Below are 20,192 nucleotides of genomic sequence, written 5' to 3'. Positions count from 1 at the left end.
GGGAGCTGGGTTCAAATCCTACTACTGATAGAATCTCTGGCAATGTTCGTTTTGACCTGTTCGCAGAAAACCCGATTGTTGTGCGATAGAGCAGAGGATGTGAAAGAAGCTGAAAGTGAAAGTGCAGATATTAGTTTCATCACAGATACTGGACACGTTTCCACAAGTAAGGACCTCGCACCTTAAGTTTCTTTCCAGTAGAGTTGGACAGGTGATCAGAGTGACCGGACTCGAGCGGCGCAATCGGTCAGTGCGCGGTCCTTATACAACAGTACAGGATCGGGAAAAGCCGAGGTTGTTAAATCGAGTCTCAGCTAAGTCAAAGGATCCTTTGCCTTGTGAACATTTCGACCGGAGTTGAAGGTACAATTGGTTTGTTCCAAAGTGCATCTACTTATTTGTATTGCCATGTGATTCCTCCGGACTACGCTGTTGCAATAGCAGATGAGATGTTTAGTATTACTTGTATACAGGAGGGAGGCTACGGTTTTGGAGACACAAACTATGATTTTGATCCATCTACAAATTGTGGGATTTAACTGGAGCTTTGAACCAGCGCCTTCGACCGCTCAGGCAGGATACTTTCCATCCTGCACTTCAGGAGCTATTTTTACAGGAATAGAATTACTGCAAGCAAGAATTCTACCCCTGAAGCAAAATTCTCACACGGCAGCAGGGTGCATGTGTCCAGTTAGAAACCTGTCTGAAGGAACATGCAGTCTGACAGGAGCCGGAAGTCCAGCAGATTGACTTTCGGTCTGAGCAGATGATGAGCCTCCTCCTGTTTCGCCAATTCAGCTCAGAGTGGATTTAGAATCATGAATTCGGATGTGACTGGAGCCACTGGTGTAAGATGAAGTGCAGGGGGCAGTTTCCCGTCCTTGACGGACATTAAAGACCCTGTTTCGGATTTGCTGCAAAATTTCACTCCCCAGCTCTGAGCTAAAACACAACGCTGGTGGGACTTGAACACACAACCTTTGAATACCACTTCTTAAACTGTTAAACGTAGAAATCCAACACGCTGTCCATTGCGCCACAGAGTCAATTGTACAATGTGAGCGAGAGCGGGGATCCTGTGCTGTGGTTGAGGCGGTCAGGCGACTCCTGCTTCCGCCTCTCACATTCCGAGAGCCGCGGCGGCAGTCTGCACCGATCGCCGTCCAATGGATCCGGCTCCAGCCGCTTGTTGTGGGCCTGGTACAAGAACAATCGTGTCTGACACCACATCAGAAGGTTTCGTGTTTTGAACCAGGTTGAAATCACAGCATTTTCAATGTGGCTCAGGGTCCTGCCGACTGATTTTAGATCGGGACAGTGTTTTAGGGATGGGATGTTCAGTGTTTGTGCAACAATATCAACATTAATTTGATACAATAATGAGCTTTTTTTCTGTTACTTTCTGTTTACACCCTCTCCAGTTTTATGGAGAAACAGTTAACAACGTTTAAGGGATGTGGTGTGCAGTGTTTGTGGAATCAGTGTAATTAAATTTGATACTTTCATCTGTTCCTTCTCCAACCCAGACCCTTATCATTAGATTTGTACCTTCACCCTGTTTAAAATAGGTTACTCAGTGATAGAAATAAATCAGTAACAACTCTGAAACCTCAGTGGGTATATTTGTTCCAATGCTTTGTGATGGTCTCGATTTCCATTCAAATTTTCGATCAGCAATTCCCAACGGGTATTTTGGGTTTCACAAACTAATTTAAGGAATTGACTGGTTCCTGGAAATGATCCAGTGGGGATTTCCTTACCCGTACAGATATAGAAATAAATATATTCCATCATTTCACAAACGACAGTTGTGTAAATAAATATATTGCGATATGTAAGATGGAAAAGCAGCTCTTCATGTTCATAAACAAATTTCCTCATTTTATTTTATTAATCCACTTACGTTTCAATGAAGAACATATATTCAGAGCATCCCTCGAAACTTGAAGAATGGTAAAACAATTGCAGATTTTACAATCACATAACATGCTATCGTATAAGTAAGATTAAGGCCGACTTTGTGAAATGTTTATTCTAATTGTCTTTATGATGTTACGAGAAATATTTCTCGATGTCCGTCCCCAACTTAATGGAGAAACTAAGATGAAAACCGAAAGGATTTTTCAAAAACTATTTGGAGCGATTTGATCGGTTCCCCTTCTCCTTTCTTTAATTGTTACCTTTTGCGAATTGTTCATCTTGATCCGTTTGCTTCATTTTTTCCTCAGTCATTTATGATGAATTTTCTATCCGTTAACGTTCTTAAATATTTGATTTGTTTGCTCTCTCCATCTTGACTTGTGAACTGTTGATCTCCATGTAAAAGTCTGAAGCAGAAATGTGTTTATATTTAGGCGTGACTCTGAAGTGTGGGGCCGAGAGGTGATGCCGGATGTGTGACCGAGAGACCAACTGCAGGAGGCAGGACTGTCCGTAACCTCACATACCCTCTGTGGCATTGCTCATGGTAGGTCGGATGACAATGTTTTATATTGACTGAACTGCTATGCATACAAGACACAACGGATTTTGCTGCTGCTTTAACTCCACAAAGTATAATCACCATCAATGACCAAAGTCTCAGATCAGTTAGAATTGAATTGCTGTTGGTGAAGGGAGATTTTACAGTGGCAGGAGTTTATACATTTACAGCTCCAGGTAAACCTGCAAACCTCTCTCGCCCGTGGGTGACGTCACCATGAGATGATCACCTTCCTTTGCGCTTCTGGAGTTCTGAAGTATGATTGAACCTTACCAAAAGTTTCCTATAATTAGTAAGGAAGGAAGGTATCAGTGTAAATGTGAGATATAAACGTGGATGTTTCACTGGGTACCATGGGAACCAGATACACTGATCATTCCAGTTATTTGCTCAGCAGTAAACAGAAATCATTCTCTTCAACTGTACTCGTCCGAAGGAAAAGGAAACAAACAAAACTGCTCGGTTCTTTGTTTTAGCTTCTTCTGCTGGTTTACCTTTACTCACAGAGATAGTGACAGAGAGAGAGACTGAGAGATTGGATTGGCTTTTTCACTTAGTAATCTATTACACTTTGTAATTATTATAAGAGACGGTTCCATCGCAACTGTCCTGTGCCTGACATTCTCATTGATACTGAGATGTGCTTTAAATGAGTTTCTACTAATTGCACATTGCGGACAAAAGCTGAACGCCGAAAACTGCTCTGAAACCAGTTTCACTTTACAACCTTTAATGGAGATTGTTTGCTGGTTCCAGGTCAAGAAGTTTGTAAAATAAGCCCTCGAGAGCAGTATCCACAAAACGTGTTTTGGACACATTCGCAGATCAAATAACTTACATTAAATATAACAAATATACAAATACGTCACAGGTGTTAAGATTAACACATAATGATACGAGGAAGGAGGCATTGGTGGATCTGGTTCTGAAGAATGAGCTGGGTCACGTGGAGCAAGTGTCAGTGTCATATTTAGAGAACGGTGATCATAGTATCATAAGATTTAGATGAGTTATGAAAAAGGAGAAGGAGATATCTCGAGTAAAGTACTTAACAGGAGAAGGACCAATTTTAGTGGGTTGAGAACGTACCTGGCCAGTGTAAATTGGAATCAAAGATTGGCAGTCGAAAATGTAATCGATCAATGACTCGATGGGCCGAATGACCTCCTTTATTGCTCTAACGATATTATGATTTGTCAAGCTCAAAGTGCTTGCTGCTTCAATGAAAGCTCTGGCTGTACAAAGAACGAGCACTTCCGCGTTACAGTTCAGCAGTCCTTTCCTTGTTGGCTCCGGAATTAATACAAATACCGCCCTGTGTTATTTTGTTGTTTAATTCACAAATGAGCTAAATATCAAATAGAATAAAAAGGCTCCACTGGGAATCGAACCGGGACACCTTGTCACGAAAAAGGCAATTTGCTCAGCTTTTGCAAAATAAGGAGATAAATTAAGCTGCAACGACCCCACCTCCTCTTCCTGATATCTACCTGTCACTGTCTGTTAGCGTTTGAGGCAGTTTGTATTTTTCTATTTCTCTTGTCCATTTTACTGTGTTTACCGATACGCTGTATCTCTCGCTGTGTTTACCGACACTCTGTATCTCTTGCTGTGTTCACTATTACTATCGATGTCTCTCGCTGCGTTTACCGATGATCTGTATCTCTCGCTGTGTTGACCGATACTCTGTATCTCTCGCTGTGTTTACCGATACTCTGTATCTCTCGCTGTGTTTACCGATACTCTGTATCTCTTGCTGTGTTCACTATTACTATCGATGTCTCTCGCTGCGTTTACCGATGATCTGTATCTCTCGCTGTGTTGACCGATACTCTGTATCTCTCGCTGTGTTTACCGATACCCTGTATCTCTCGCTGTGTTTACCGATACTCTGTGTCTCTCGCTGTGTTTACCGATGATCTGTATCTCTCGCTGTGTTTACCGAAACTCTGTATCTCTCGCTGTGTTGACCGATACTCTGTATCTCTCGCTGTGTTTACCGATGATCTGTATCTCTCGCTGTGTTGACCGATACTCTGTATCTCTCGCTGTGTTGACCGATACTCTGTATCTCTCGCTGTGTTTACCGATACTCTGTGTCTCTCGCTGTGTTTACCGATGATCTGTATCTCTCGCTGTGTTTACCGATACTCTGTATCTCTCGCTGTGTTTACCGATACCCTGTATCTCTCGCTGTGTTTACCGATACTCTGTGTCTCTCGCTGTGTTTACCGATACTCTGTATCTCTCGCTGTGTTTACCGATACCCTGTATCTCTCGCTGTGTTTACCGATACTCTGTGTCTCTCGCTGTGTTTACCGATGATCTGTATCTCTCGCTGTGTTTACCGAAACTCTGTATCTCTCGCTGTGTTGACCGATACTCTGTATCTCTCGCTGTGTTTACCGATGATCTGTATCTCTCGCTGTGTTTACCGATGATCTGTATCTCTCGCTGTGTTGACCGATACTCTGTATCTCTCGCTGTGTTTACCGATACTCTGTGTCTCTCGCTGTGTTTACCGATGATCTGTATCTCTCGCTGTGTTTACCGATACTCTGTATCTCTCACTGTGTTTACCGATACTCTGTATCTCTCGCTGTGTTTACCGATACCCTGTATCTCTCACTGTGTTTACCGATACCCTGTATCTCTCACTGTGTTTACCGATACTCTGTATCTCTCGCTGTGTTTATCTCTCTGTGTCAATCCGTTGGCTGATTCTGAATGAACAATGAAATAAATGAGGGATTTAAGACAATTCTCCCTCTGACACTCGGGAACCAATGAGCGAAACTTTATAACAACATATTGTTTATTGTGAAGCAGCAAAGAACACATTTCATTTTGAATGATTTAGGTTCAGTTTTGTACAAAAGGAAACTGTGACCACAACGAGTTTCCAAAAAGCCGCCTTTTAAGTTGATGTCAGGCTCGCTAACATTGCAACACGAGGTGTCGGCACCGCGCTGATGACCTTCATGTGTATCTGGGCCTTTCAGACACTTCGTGTGACACAAGAACTTTCCAAACCCCTCCAGATTCTGGACACCGACACATCCGTCGAAGCAGTATTCACCACCAGGATCGATATTGCGCTACCTTTGCCGGACTTCAGCAAATTCAACGATGAAAAGACAAACCAGGACGGACAGTTTCTGGAAAACAGTAAAACTTTCCGTGTTCAGACTTTAGTGAGAACGATAAACAGGACTTTGGGTAGATATTAAGTCGGTGTGTTGTAAGAGTGCGATGTTGTTTTATAAAGTGTGGGAGTGTAGATATGAGTATGATGTTGACATATGAACTGTGGATGTGTTTATATGAGTGTGATGTTTATATATGAACTGTGGATGTGTATATATGAATGTGATGTTTATATATGAAATGTGGGTGTGTATATATGAGTGTGATGTTTATATATGAACTATGGGTGTGTATATATGAATGTGATGTTTTTTTCTGAACTGTGGGTGTGTATATATGAATGTGATGTTTATATATGAACTGTGGGTGTGTATATATGAATGTGATGTTTATATATGAAATATGGGTGTGTATATATGAGTGTGATGTTTATATATGAACTGTGGGTGTGTATATATGAATGTGATGTTTATATATGAACTGTGGGTGTTTATATATGAATGTGATGTTTATATATGAAATGTGGGTGTGTATATATGAATGCGATGTTTTTCTGTGAATTGCGGAATGAACAGGAGGGGCAATTCCTCCTGCGGTTATATTTTCTTCTAGGACAATGACATAAAGGGAAACTTTATCATGGGGTTGAAATAGCTCAGTTGGGAGAGCGTTAGAGTAAAGATGTAAAAGTCCTTGGTTCAATCCCTCGTTTCGGCAGTTTTTGCTTGTTTAGTTTCTTCTTCCTTGCTTCGATTCTCGCATTTATTTATAGTGAAATTTCATACCCGCCACAGAAGGATTGGGGATGGAATAGAGAGACATCAAGGATGGGAAATATTTATATCGTTTGTATTTGGCTATTATTTATCTGTTACCTTCAGCCTTTTTCTCTTGGTTTTGTCTCTCTCGGTGCCGGGTGACGATTTGATTTGTACTAAACTGATGCCTTTTCCACATTTCTGGGCGGTCAGACCCGCTCTGTCTGTCTGTTGCTGCTGATGATCATTAATGGGAACAGGCCGCGAGTTCAACTTTTATCTGCAAACTGGAGAAAGACAAATAAAAAGAAAGACGTGCTTCTCCGGCCCAGGGGCAAAGTTACAATGGATGTTATTCAAAAAAACTACCCGTGAATTTGTCCATGGATTTTATTTGTAAAGGTTCGAAGTTAAAAATTACAAAAACCCGAAATAAATAAAGTACATTACAAGAATCGAATCCCTGATCATGATATTACAGTATACTGTTTGCAAATGAGTTAACCGGCCGTACCAGCGGCACATTAGGCTGTTTACTTAATTTTTGTACCTGCAGCGATTTCTGTACTTGGACCCCTAATCTCTCTGCTCCTCCAAAGTTCCGAGTTTCTCACCATTTAGAAAATACTCTGATTTATCTTTCTTAGATTGAAAGTGGATGATCTCGCTCTCCCCATATTGAACTCTATTTGGCGCAGTTTTGCCGACACACTTAATCTATCAATTCTCACTTTTCAATTTCCTGCTTCTATCAACATGACTTATTGCGCCACCAGAAGGCTGCGTATTCAAAATAGAGGGTAACCGTTGCTTTCGGAGCTGATAGGATTCTGGATCGTTCCGGAATGAATGTTTCATCTGATTTTTCTCAATACCAGAACCTTGCTCTTAAATCTGCTTCTCTGATTCTCAAATGTCAGCCAATCGTTTCATTCTGACCTCGAATTTTAATCTTGTGCTGCGGATGAAACGTTTGCAAAGAGGGAGAAGAAGTCTCCAAATCACTCCACTTGAATCTCAAACGCTTTCGGAAGAAGTTCAGTGCAAACAATCAGGACGTTAAAGGCACCTCAGTGACCTGCCCTTTAATTGAATGAGTTTTGTTCGCCATTGCAATCGACGTGCAATCGCTCCCGACTTTCATCTCACCGAAGTGAAGAGTGTGACGGCCTTGTATCTGTCAGCGTGTAATTGACGAGTTTGGGGTAAGCACGGGTCGCCTTTATTTTTGAAATCTCAGCAAGCACCGGGAAAAAGAAACTTAGAATCAAACTGTCCCTGTAAGTGAAGAATTGAAGGGAATATCGCTCCAAGCAAATCTGGACAATGCGCAGCGCAGCCGCACAGGAGTTCCAAATCCACCTTCTCGCCCAGTGTCACCGCTCTGAAATCGAGTATTTCTCGGCCACATTTTTTCTTATCATCATTGTTACCGGGTTAATAGCGAAAACTGCCGTCCACTTCACTGTACGTGCAAGCGACAACTTTTTGGACACCGTGTAGTGTCACAGACCGGCTCGTTGGACCTGCTCATTTCATCCCATCTCATTTTCAGCAAACCTGTATATTATAGAATCATAGAACCATAGAAGTTTACCACATGGAAACAGGCCCTTCGGCCCAACATGTCCATGTCGCCCAGTTTATACCACTAAGTTAGTCCCATATCCCTCTATACCCATCTTACCCATGGAACTGTCCAAATGCTTTTTAAAAGACAAAATTGTACGCGCGTCTACTACTGCCTCTGGCAGCTCGTTCCAGACACTCACCACCCTTTGAGTGAAAACATTGCCCCTCTGGACCCTTTCGTATCTCTCCCCTCTCACCTTAAATCTATGCCCCCTCGTTATAGACTCCCCTACCTTTGGGAAAAGATTTTGACTATCTGCCTTATCTATGCCCCTCATTATTTTATAGACTTCTATAAGATCACCCCTTAACCTCCTACTCTCCTGGGAGAAAAGTCTCAGTCTATCCAACCTCTCCCTATAAGTCAAACCATCAAGTCCCGGTAGCATCCTATTAAATCTTTTCTGCACTCTTTCTAGTTTAATAATATCCTTTCTATAATAGGGTGACCAGAACTGTACACAGTATTCCAAGTGTGGCCTTACTAATGTCTTGTACAACTTCAACAAGACATCCCAACTCCTGTATTCAATGTTCTGACCAATGAAACCAAGCATGCTGAATGCCTTCTTCACCATCCTATCCACCTGTGACTCCACTTTCAATGAGCTATGAACCTGTACTCCCAGATCTCTTTGTTCTATAACTCTCCCTAACGCCCTACCATTAACGGAGTAGGTCCTGGCACGATTCGATCGACCAAAATGCATCACCTAACATTTATCTAAATTAAACTCCATCTGCCATTCATCGGCCCACTGGCCCAATTTATCAAGATCCCGTTGCAATCCTAGATAACCTTCTTCACTGTCCACAATGCCACCAATCTTGGTGTCATCTGCAAACTTACCAACCATGCCTCCTAAATTCTCATCCAAATCATTAATATAAATAACAAATAACAGCGGATCCAGCACCGATCCCTGAGGCACACCGCTGGTCACAGGCCTCCAGTTTGAAAAACAACCCTCTGCAACCACCCTCTGTCTTCTGTCGTTAATCCAATTTTGTATCCAATTGGCTACCTCATCTTGGATCCCGTGAGATTTAACCTTATGTAACAACCTACCATGCGGTACCTTGTCAAAGGCTTTGCTAAAGTCCGTGTAGACCACGTCTACTGCACAGCCCTCATCTATCTTCTTGGTTACCCCTTCAAAAAACTCAATCAAATTCGTGAGACATGATGTTCCTCTCACGAAACCATGCTGACTGTTGCTAATCAGTCCCTGCCTCTCCAAATGCCTGCGGATCCTGTCTCTCATAATACCCTCTAACAACTTACCCACTACAGATGTCAGGCTCACCGGTCTGTAGTTCCCAGGTTTTTCCCTGCCGCCCTTCTTAAACAAAGGCACAACATTTGCTACCCTCCAATCTTCAGGCACCTCACCTGTAGCTGTACATGATTCAAATATCTCTGCTAGAGAACCCGCAATTTCCTCCCGATCCTCCCATAACGTCCTGGGATACATTTCATCAGGTCCCGTAGATTTATCTACCTTGATGCGCGTTAAGACTTCCAGCACCTCCCTCTCTGTAATATGTACACTCCTCAAGACATCACTATTTATTTCCCCAAGTTCCCTAACATCCATGCCTTTCTCAACCGTAAATACCGATGTGAAATATTCATTTTGGATCTCACTCATCTCTTGTGGTTCCGCACATAGATGACCTTGTTGATCCTTAAGAGGCCCTACTCTCTCCCTCGTTAATCTTTTGCCCTTTATGTATTTGTAGAAGCTCTTTGAATTCCCCTTTGCCTTATCTGCCAAAGCAATCGCATGTCCCCTTATTGCCCTCCTGATTTCTCTCTTAACTCTACTACGGCAATCTCTATACTCTTTAACGGATCCACTTGATCCCAGCTGCCTATGCATGTCATATGCCTCCTTCTTCTTTTTGACTAGGGCCTCAATCTCCCGAGTCATCCAAGGTCCCTACTTCTACCAGCCTTGCCCTTCACTTTATAAGGAATGTGCTTACCCTGAACCCTGGTTAACACACTTTTGAAAGCCTCCCACTTACCAGACGTCCCTTTGCCTGCCAACAGACTCTCCCAATCAACTTCTGAAAGTTCCTGTCTAACACCATCAAAATTGGCCTTTCCCCAATTTAGAATTTAACTTTTGGGCCAGACCTATCATTCTCCATAGCTATCTTAAAACTAATGGAATTATGATCACTGGTGCCAAAGTGATCCCTCACTAACACTTCTGTCACCTGCCCTTCCTTACTTCCCAAGAGGACGTCAAGTTTTGCCCCCTCTCTAGTCGGGCCAACCACATACTGAATTAAAAATTCCTCGTGAATACACTCAACAAATTTCTCTCCATCCAAGCCGCTAATGCTATTGCTGTCACAGTCAATGTTGGGAAAGTTAAAGTCCCCTACTATTACCACCCTATTTTTCTTGCAGCTGTCTGTAATCTTCTTACATATTTGCTCCTCAATTTCCCGTTGACTACAAGGCACACGTCAGGAGTGGAATGGAATACTCTCCACTTGCCTGGATGAGTACAGCTCCAACAACACTCAAGAAGCTCGACTCCATCCAGGAGAAAGCAGCCCGCTTGAGTGGAAACCCATCCACCGCTCGGAACATTGACTCCCTTCACCACCGGCACACGGTGGCTGCTGTATGTACCATCCACAGGATGCACTGCAGCAACTCGCCAAGGCATCTTCGACAACGGCTCCCAAACCCGCGACCTCTACCACCTAGAATGACAAGTGCAGCAGGCACATGGGAACAACACCACCTGCACGTTCCCCTCCAAGTCACACACCATGCCGACTTGGAAATATATTGATGTTCCTTCATCGTTGCTGGGTCAAAATCCTGGAACTCCTTTTCAGCAGCACTGTGGGAGAACCTTCACCACATAGACTGCAACGGTTCAAGAAGGCGGCTCACCACCACCTTCTCAAGGGCAATTCGGGATGGGTATTAAACGCTGGCCTCGCCAGCGACGCCCACATCCCTAGTTCTTTCTCCTCCTGCACCACATTTGAGAATGTACCATTTAGTTTATATTTCTTCTCCTCGTCCTTCCTTCCAAAATGTACCAATTCGGACTTCCCTGCATTAAGTTTCATCTGTCATGTGTCTGCCCAATTCTTCAGTCTGTCTATGTCCTCCTGCAATCTGCTATCATCCTACTCAAGATTTACTGCATTTCCAAGTTTCTAATTTGGGCACTGTCAAACTTTTAAGCAGGAAAGTGTTAATCAGACTGCCCTCAGTCCACTAATGTTATACTGCTATTGGTCAGTTTCGATGCAGTGGCCAATGAACTATTGAGTCAAAACCTAAAGCACTGATCAGTTTAGTCACCAGTAAAGATGTTAATATTCCAGAGAACTTTATTCAGTTGATAACAAGTTAGTTCAGCAGACAGTATAAATCTGCGATTCGATCATCCTTTTCAGAAAGCTGGAGATTGGGATGGAATGGTGCAGATTGATAATTAGAGGTTTCACTTGGGAGAATAGCAACAAGAGTGAAACTATCGTCAAGATAAAGTTGGGGAATTGTACCGGTTCGTGGAAAAAGATCTGAAGATATTGATAAGAGAGAAGCTCATTGACATTCTGCGTATGTGGATTTGTATTTCGTAATGCAGAAACTGTAGATTGTGAGGTAGGAGGGGTAAGGAAAAGATATAAAAAGTAAGCGTTGGAACGGATACTTGGGATTCGATTCAGGTCTAGCGTTACATAGCTGGTTGGGAAAGTAAGCTGTGAGGAGGACGCAATGAGTCTGCAAACGAATATAGATAAGTTAAGAGAGTGGGCGCGTAGATGGCAGATGGAGTATATTGTGGGGAAATGTGAAATTATCCACTTCGGGAGGAAGAATAGAAAAGCAGAATATTTTTTAAAAGGTGTGAGACAAAGAATTGTTGGTATCCAGAGGGATTTCGGTGTCCTTGTACATGAATCACAGCAAGTTAACATGCAAGTTCAAAGATCAATTATGAAGGCAATTGGTATGATAGCCTTTATTGTAAGTTGGTTGGAATATAAGAGTAAGGAGGTCTTGCTGCAATTCGATAGAGCTCTGGTGAGACCTCACCTGGAATACCGTGTACAATTTTGGTCTCCTGAACTAAGGAAGGATATACTTGCCCTAGAGGAGGTGCAATAAAGGTTCATTCGGTTAATTCCTGGGTCGAGGGGGTTGCCTGATGAGGAGAGATTGAGTGGAATGGGCCTGTATTCTCTGGAATTTAGAAAAAATGAGAGGTTATCAAGAGAGCGTGAGCGGGTGGCGATAAAGCAGCGGCGGGTGAAAGCCCGACAGTAGAGCAAGAGTCGGAGGCGATAAAGCCCGAGAGTGGAGCGAGAGCGGGAGGCGATAAAGCAGCGGCCGGCAGATCGAGTTGGAGTCAACTGACCACAGTCGAAATTCAAAGAGTTGAAATTGAATGGTGAGTTTTTTTTTCACTCTGATAGGGCGGAGGGTTAACTTAGAACTCAAATCAATAAATGTAACTGGATAATTTAATTCGTTAATATAACTAAAAAAAAACGAGCGACTAAAATTAAATAAAATATATAAAGAAATGTTTGTTCGCCAAGCGATGGCAGAGCAGGTGATGTGTCATAAAAGCAGCATGTGGGAGTTGCTGGAAACCAGCGAGATCCCCGGCAACCACATCTGCAGTAACTCGAGGAAATTCGGCTCAGAGTTATTGAGCTGGAGTCTGAGCTGCAGACATTGCAATGCATCAGGGAGGGGGAGAGTCACCTGGACAGGGAGCAAGGACGACATGGAGGATGGGCAAACTGACGACAGCACTGTGGTAGAGGAGACCAATCAAGCGGTGGGGAGCAGTAAAAAGGAATGCGATGGTCGTAGGGGATAGCATAGTCAGAGGGATAGATCTGTTCTCAGTGGCCGTGATCGAGATTCCTGAAGACTTTGTTGCTTGCCCAGTGCCAGGGTTAAGGACATCTCCTCAGGGCTGGAAAATAATTTGGAGCTGAGGGCAAGGATCTAATTGTCGTGGTCCACGTACGAACCAACGATATAGGTAGAACTAAGAATGAGGTTCCGGTGAGAAAGTTTGTTGAGCTAGGGCCTAAATTAATAAGCAGAACCTCAAAAGTAATAATCTCTCGATTACGTCCTGAGCCACGTGCAAATTGTATTGCTCCACTTGAACCAGGCTGGAACCAGCGTTCTGGTCAATTGAATAACTCGGGCTGTGGACAGAGCTTTGAACTAAAATTAGGGGGTTGTGGGAGGAGTCAGGTGAGGGGAAATTTACAAATCTAATGAGAAAAGTTAAGACAATAGAACAGTGCAGTGTCTTGGGTAAAGATAAGCAAAGTGTGGCAGGAAGGTACAGAGAATTTACCAATCATAGTGCAACAACAAGTAAGGTAAAAGCAGGAAAAATGGTAAAAAGTCAAATGTAAAGGCTCTTTGTCTGAATGTACGAAGCATTCGTAACAAATGTAAAGAATCTTACAACACCAGGTTATAGTCCAACAGATTTATTTGAAAATCACAAGCTTTCGGAGGCTTTCTCCTTCGTCAGGTGAGCAAGTGTGGGATTCCATGGAAGGTTACCGCATTTATAGTCAGAGAACAATACCTGGTGATTAAAGATAATCTTTCCAATTGCCCGATTTCAAGGCAATCAAAGTGTTCAGACAGAGTGATGTTACCTACAGGACCACCGAATAAACAAACAGCCATAACAAAAGACAGAGAGTGAGAGAGAGAAACATCCGAAAGGAAGAGAAAGACAGAGAATGACCCGGTGTGTTAAAAACAGATAACGTTTTTTCGCTGGTGGGGTTAAATGTAGCGTGACATGAACCCAAGATCCCGGTTGAGGCCGTCCTCATGCGTGCGGAACTTGGCTATCAATTTCTGCTCGACGATTTTGCGTTGTCGTGTGCCTCGAAGGCCGCCTTGGAGTACGCTTACCCGAAGATCAGTGGCTGAATGTCCTTGACTGCTGAAGTGTTCCCCGACTGGGAGGGAACCCTCCTGTCTGGCGATTGTTGCGCGGTGTCCGTTCATCCGTTGTCGCAGTGTCTGCATGGTCTCGCCAATGTCCCATGCTCTGGGGCATTCTTTCCTGCAACGTATAAGGTGGACAACGTTGGCCGAGTCACAGGAGCATGAACCATGTACCTGGTGGGTGGTGTCCTCTTGTGTGATGGTGGTATCTGTGTCGATGATCTGGCATGTCTTGCAGAGGTTGCCGTGGCAGGGTTGTGTGATGTCGTGGACGCTGTTCTCCTGAAAGCTGGGTAATTTGCTGCGAACGATGGTCTGTTTGAGGTTGGGTGGCTGTTTGAAGGCGAGTAGTGGAGGTGTGGGGATGGCCTTAGCGAGGTGTTCCTCAAACAGACCATCGTTCGCAGCAAATTACCCAGCTTTCAGGAGAACAGCATCCACGACACCACACAACCCTGCCACGGTAACCTCTGCAAGACATGCCAGATCATCGACAAAGACACCACCATCAAACGAGAGGACACCACCCACCAGGTGCACGGTTCATACTCCTGTGACTCGGCCAACGTTTTCTTCCTCATACGTTGCAGGAAAGGATTCCCCGGAGCATTGCACATTGGCGAGACCATGCAGACACTGCGACAACGGATGAACGGACACCGTGCAACAATCGCCAGACAGGAGGGTTCCCTCCCAGTCGGGGAACACTTCAGCAGTCAAGGACATTCAGCCACCGATCTTCGGGTAAGCGTTCTCCAAGGCGGCCTTCGAGACACATGACAACGCAAAATCCTCGAACAGAAATTGATAGCCAAGTTCCGCACCCATGAGGACGGCCTCAACCGGGATCTTGGGTTCATGTCACGCTACACATAACCCCACCAGCGAAAAAAAAGTTATCTGTTTTTAACACAACGGGTCATTCTCTGTCTTTCCCTTCCTTTCGGATGTTTCTCTCTCTCTCTGTGTCTGTCTTTTGTTATGGCCGTTTGTTTATTCGGTGGTCCTGTAGGTAACATCACTCTGTCTGAACACTTTGATTGCCTTGACAACGGGCAGTCGGAAAGATTATCTGTAATCACCAGGTATTGTTCTCTGACTATCAATGCGGTAACCTTCCATGGAATCCCACACTTGCTCACCTGACGAAGGAGAAAGCCTCCGAAAGCTTGTGATTTTCAAATAAAACAGTTGGACTCTAACTTGGTGTTGTAAGATCCCTTACTTTTGTCAACCCCAGTCCATCACCGGCATCTCCACATCATTCGTAACAAGATAGATGAATTAATTGCACAAATAGAGATAAATGACTTTGAACTAAGAGCCATTACAGAGACATGGTTGCAAAATGACCAAGGTTCGGAACTAAATATTCCAGGCAGTGTGCCATTTGGAAAAGACAGGCAGAATAGAAAAGGAGGGGGTGCAGCCCTAATAATAAAGGATGACTTAAGGACAGCAGTGAGAAAGGATCTTGCTCGGAAGGTCAAGAAGTGGAATCAATATGGGTGAAAATAAGAAATAACAAGGGCAGTAAACACTGGTGGGAGTAGTTTATAGGCCCCCTCATAGAAGATATACAGTTGGACAGACTAGTACTCATGAAATAATGGGATTTTGTAACAAAGGAAATGCAGTCATCATGGGGGACTTTAATCTGCATATCGACTGGGCAAATCAAATTGGCAAATGCAGTTTGGAAGACGAATTCATGAGATGTATTCGAGAAGGTTTCCTAGTGCAATACATCATGGAACAAATCAGAGAACATGCTATCATAGATCCTGTATTATTTAATGAGATAGGTTTAATTAGTAATCTCACAGTAAAATAACCTCTTGGTAAGAGTGATCATAATAGGATAGAATTTCACATTGAGTTGGATAGTAACGTACTCATGTCAGAAACTAAAGTCTTAAACTTAAAGAAAGCCAATTCCATAGGTATGATGGGCGATTTGTCAAAGCTAGATTGGGAAATTAAATTAAAGGGTTTAACAGTTGTAAAGCAACGGCAAACTTTTAAATAAATATTTCAATATTCTCAAAAAATGTACATTCCATTGAAAAATTGAAAACTACACGGGAAAAGTGATCCATCCGTGACGAACTGAAGAAGTTAAGGAGAGTAATAGATTGAAATAAGAAGCCTGTAATATTGTCAAGAAGAGTAATAAGCCTGGGGATTGGGAAAGTATTAGAAACCAACAAAGGACGTCCAAAAATTGATAAAAAGGGAGAAAATAGAATATGAAAGTAAGCTGGCAAGAAATATATAAACGGATTGTAAGAGCTGCTGCAAGTATGTAAAACGGAAGAGAGTAGCAAAAATAAACGCTGGTCCCTTCGAGGCTGAGACAAGATAAATTATAATGGGGAATGAAGAAATGGTGGATGCGTTCAACAAATATTATGTGCCTGTCTTCACGGTACAAGACACAACAAACATGCCAAAAATGGTGTGGAACCAAAGGTTAAATGAGAGTGAGGAACTTAAAACAATTAATATCAGTAGAGAAAAAGTACTGCTCAAACGAACCAGACTAAAAGTCGACAAATCGCTCGGACCTGATTGTCTACATCCTCGGGTTGGAAAAGAGGTGGCTGCAGAGATAGTGGATGCTTTGGTTATGACCTTCCAAAATTCTCCAGATTCTGGAACGGTCCCAGTGGACCGGAAGTTAGCAAATGTAACCCCGCTATTCAAGAACGGAGGGTGAGAGAAAACAGGCAACTTCAGGCCAGTTAGCCTGACATCGGTTGTCGGGAAAATGCCGGAATCCATTATTAAGGAAGTGGTAACAGGGCACTTAGAATATCAAAATATGATTACGCAGAGTCAACATGGTTTTTTGGAGGGGAAATCGTACTGAACAAATTTATTATAGACTTTTGAAGATGTAACCAGCACTGTAGATAAAGGGCAAACATTGGACGTAGTATATTTGGGTTTTCAAAAGGCATTCGATAAGGTGACAAATAAAAGGTTGTTACACAAGTTTAGGGCTTATGGGGTTGGGGTAATATAGAGGTATGTAGAGGCATGGATGGACGATTGGTTAAAGGACAGAAAACGGAATGTAGGGATAAATTTATCATTCTCAGGTTGGCAGGCTGTAAGTAATGGGTGCCGCAAGGATTGGTGCATGGGCCTCAACTAATTATGGTTTATATAAATGACTTAGATGATGGGACTGAGTGTAATATATCCAAGTTTGCTGACGATACAAAACAAGGTGGAAAGTAAACTGTGAGAAGGACACAACGAGTCTGCAAAGGGATATAGGCTGGTTAAGTGTGTGGGCAAGAAGGTGACAAATGGAGTAGAATGTGGGGAAATGTGTTTATTCATATTGGTAGTTCGAATGGAAAAACAAAATATTTTTTTAAATGGTGAGGAACTATTATATGTTGGTGTTGAGAAAGACATGGGTGTCCTCATACAAGAAACACAAAAAGTTAGTATGCAGATGCAGTAAGCAATTAGGAAAGCAAATGTCATTTTGGCCGGTATTGCCAGGGGAAGTAAAAGAGTAAGGAAGTCTTCCTACAGTTGTACAGGGCTTTATTGAGACCTCAACTGGAGTACAGCGTACAGTTTTGGTCTCCTCATCTAAGGAATTATATTCTTACCATGGAGGCGGTGCAATGAAGGTTTACGAGATTAATTCCAGATATGAGGGGGTTGTACTATGAATAAAGGTTGAATAGAATGGGTTTAAACTCTCTGGAGTTGAGAAGAATGAGAGGTGATATCATTGAAACATATAAGATTACGAGTGAGCTTGAGAGATTGTTTCCCCTGGCTAGAGATCCTGGAACGAGGGGGCATAATCTCAGGGTTATGGGTCGGCCATTTAAGACTGAGATGAGGAGGAATTTCTTCACGCAGTGTTGTGAATCTTTGGAATTCTCTACCCCAATGTACTGTGGGTGCTGAGACATTGAATATATTCAAGGCTGAGATGGATAGATTATTGGAGTCTAGTAGAATCAATCAAGGGATATGGGGATTGGGCTGGAAAGTGGAGTTGAAGTCGAAGATTAGCCGTGATCTGATTGAATTTCAGAGCGGGCTCGAGGGGCCTTATCGACTACGCCTGCTATTATTTATGATATTCTTATTTTCCTATCAAGCATTACCTGGATCTTATTCTGGGCGGTTTGTGAATGAATTTCAGTTCCTGGTTCCACAGAGGCTTGCTTCAAGCTGATTGGTGGAGGGGACACGATGATCATTTCCTGCTCTCACCGCTCAGAGAAGCCCAGGAAATGACGCTGCAATGATTGGTGGAGGGGACATGGTAACCATTTCCTCCTCTCAGAGAAGCCCAGGAAATGACGCTGCACTTCTTGCAGCACTCAATTGAAAAAAGTTGTCGCTTTCCAGACCGCAGAAATTTTATGTGTGAGTCAGTTACTTCGCAACGGTGGGCGACATTCGTTCGCCGCTCAGAGCAATTTCCGAGCTCAATCTCATTAGGTTTAGCGTGTTTATGGAAAAGGATCAGGAACAATCAAATGTGAAAATACTTAACTGGCTAATTTCAGTGAGTTGAAAATGGACCTGGCCCAGGTGAATTGGAATCAAAGATTGCAGGTAAAGTAGTAACTGAGCAATGGGAGGCCTTCAAAGAGGAGATAGTTTGGTGACAGCGTAGACACTTTCCAAAGAGGGGGAAAGGAAAGACATCCAAAGCTAGAGCTCGCTGATTGACTAAAAATACAGAGATTGAAATGAAACTGATAAAGGATTCTTATTGTAAAAGTCCGGTTCACAATTCAGTAGAGAATCAATCTGAATCCAGAAAGTACAGAGGAGATCTCAAAAAGGAAATTGGAGGGGCAAAGATAATTGATGAGATTAGATTAATGGGTTACATAAAAGTGAAAGTCTTTTATAAATATATAAATTGTAAAAGGGCGATCAAAGGAAGGGGGTGGGGTGACTAGGGACCAATAAGGAAATCTTCTTTGCAGGCAGGGAACGTGGTTTAGGTAGTGAATGATAAATTTTCTTCTGTCTTTTCTAGAGAAGAGGATGCTGCTAATTTAGCAGTAAAGGAGGAGGGAGTAGCGAAATTTAATAGGATAGAGAAAGATAAAGAGGAGATACTAAAAGGTTGTCAGTGCTCAAAGTAGAAAAGTCACCCGGTCCGAATTGGTTGGAAGTAAGGGTGGAAATTGCGGAGGACCTGGCCACGGCTTTCAATCCTCAGTTGATATGGGAGTGGTGCCAGAGGGCGGGAGGAATCCAAATGTTACACCCCTATTCAAAAAAGGGGAGGGTCAAACCTGGCAACTACAGGCCAGTCCGCCGAACGTCAGTGGTGAGGAAAATTTTAGAGACATTTATCAGGCACAAAATTAATTTGCTCTTGGAAAACATTGGTTAATAAATGTAAGCCAGCACGGATAAGTTAAAGGCAATTCGTGTTTGACTAACTTGAATGAGTTAGTTGATGATCTAACGGAGAGTTGGTGAGGGCAGTGGAGTTCATGTTGTGTATATAAACTTTCAAAAGGCGTTTGATAATGTACCACATAATAGACTTGTTAGCAAAATTGAAGCCTATAGGATTAAAGGGCCAGTCGCTACATTGAAAAGAAATTGTCAAATGGACAGAAAGCAGAGAGTCGTGGTGAACGTTTGTTTGTGAGACTGGAGGAAATGTTCAGTAGTGTCCTCTAGGGGTCGGTGTTGGGACCACTGCCCATTTTAATATATATTAATGACCTGGACTTGGATGCAGATATGCTCCTCCTGTGTCCCTGGCGACCATGTTTGCAGGATGTGTGTCTAGCTGCAGCTACTGGCGAACCGCATTTCGGAGCTGCAGCTGGGGGTGGGTTCATTGTGGAGCATCCGTGATGCTGAGACCATCTTGGATAACACGTTCAGTGAGGTGGTCACACCTCAGTTAAAGATTACGAAGGCAGAAGGGAAATGGGTGAGCGCCAGGCAGAGTAAAGGGACTAGGCAGGTAGAGCAGGAGTCTCCTGGGGACATCTCCCTCTCAAACAGATATATCGCTTTGGATATTGTTTGGAGAGCTGGCTTATCAGGGGAAAGCAGCAAGAGCCAAGTTCGTGGCAGCACTGGTGGTTCTGCCGCACAGGAGGGGAGAGAGAAAAGTGGCAGGGCTATAGTGATGGTGGAATCAACTGTATGGGGAACAGATAGGCGTTTC

The 20,192-nt window shown here is 43.2% G+C and overlaps 1 protein-coding gene across 1 annotated transcript in view; it reads left to right on the top strand.

The window, feature by feature from the left end:
* LOC137335928 (uncharacterized) overlaps positions 1-20,192 on the top strand; it is a 33,541-nt gene that overhangs the window by 4,902 nt on the left and 8,447 nt on the right. The window contains exons 3-4 of the mRNA XM_068001441.1: positions 1,013-1,200; positions 5,415-5,650. Of these exons, the coding sequence (XP_067857542.1) occupies positions 1,013-1,200; positions 5,415-5,650 (424 nt within the window). The remainder of the gene's footprint in view (positions 1-1,012; positions 1,201-5,414; positions 5,651-20,192) is intronic.

Source organism: Heptranchias perlo, chromosome 20 (assembly GCF_035084215.1).
Source record: "Heptranchias perlo isolate sHepPer1 chromosome 20, sHepPer1.hap1, whole genome shotgun sequence".
NCBI classification, from domain to species: Eukaryota; Metazoa; Chordata; class Chondrichthyes; order Hexanchiformes; family Hexanchidae; genus Heptranchias; species Heptranchias perlo.
Note: the sequence above shows the minus strand (reverse complement) of the source record. Positions and strands in the feature narration are given on the sequence as shown.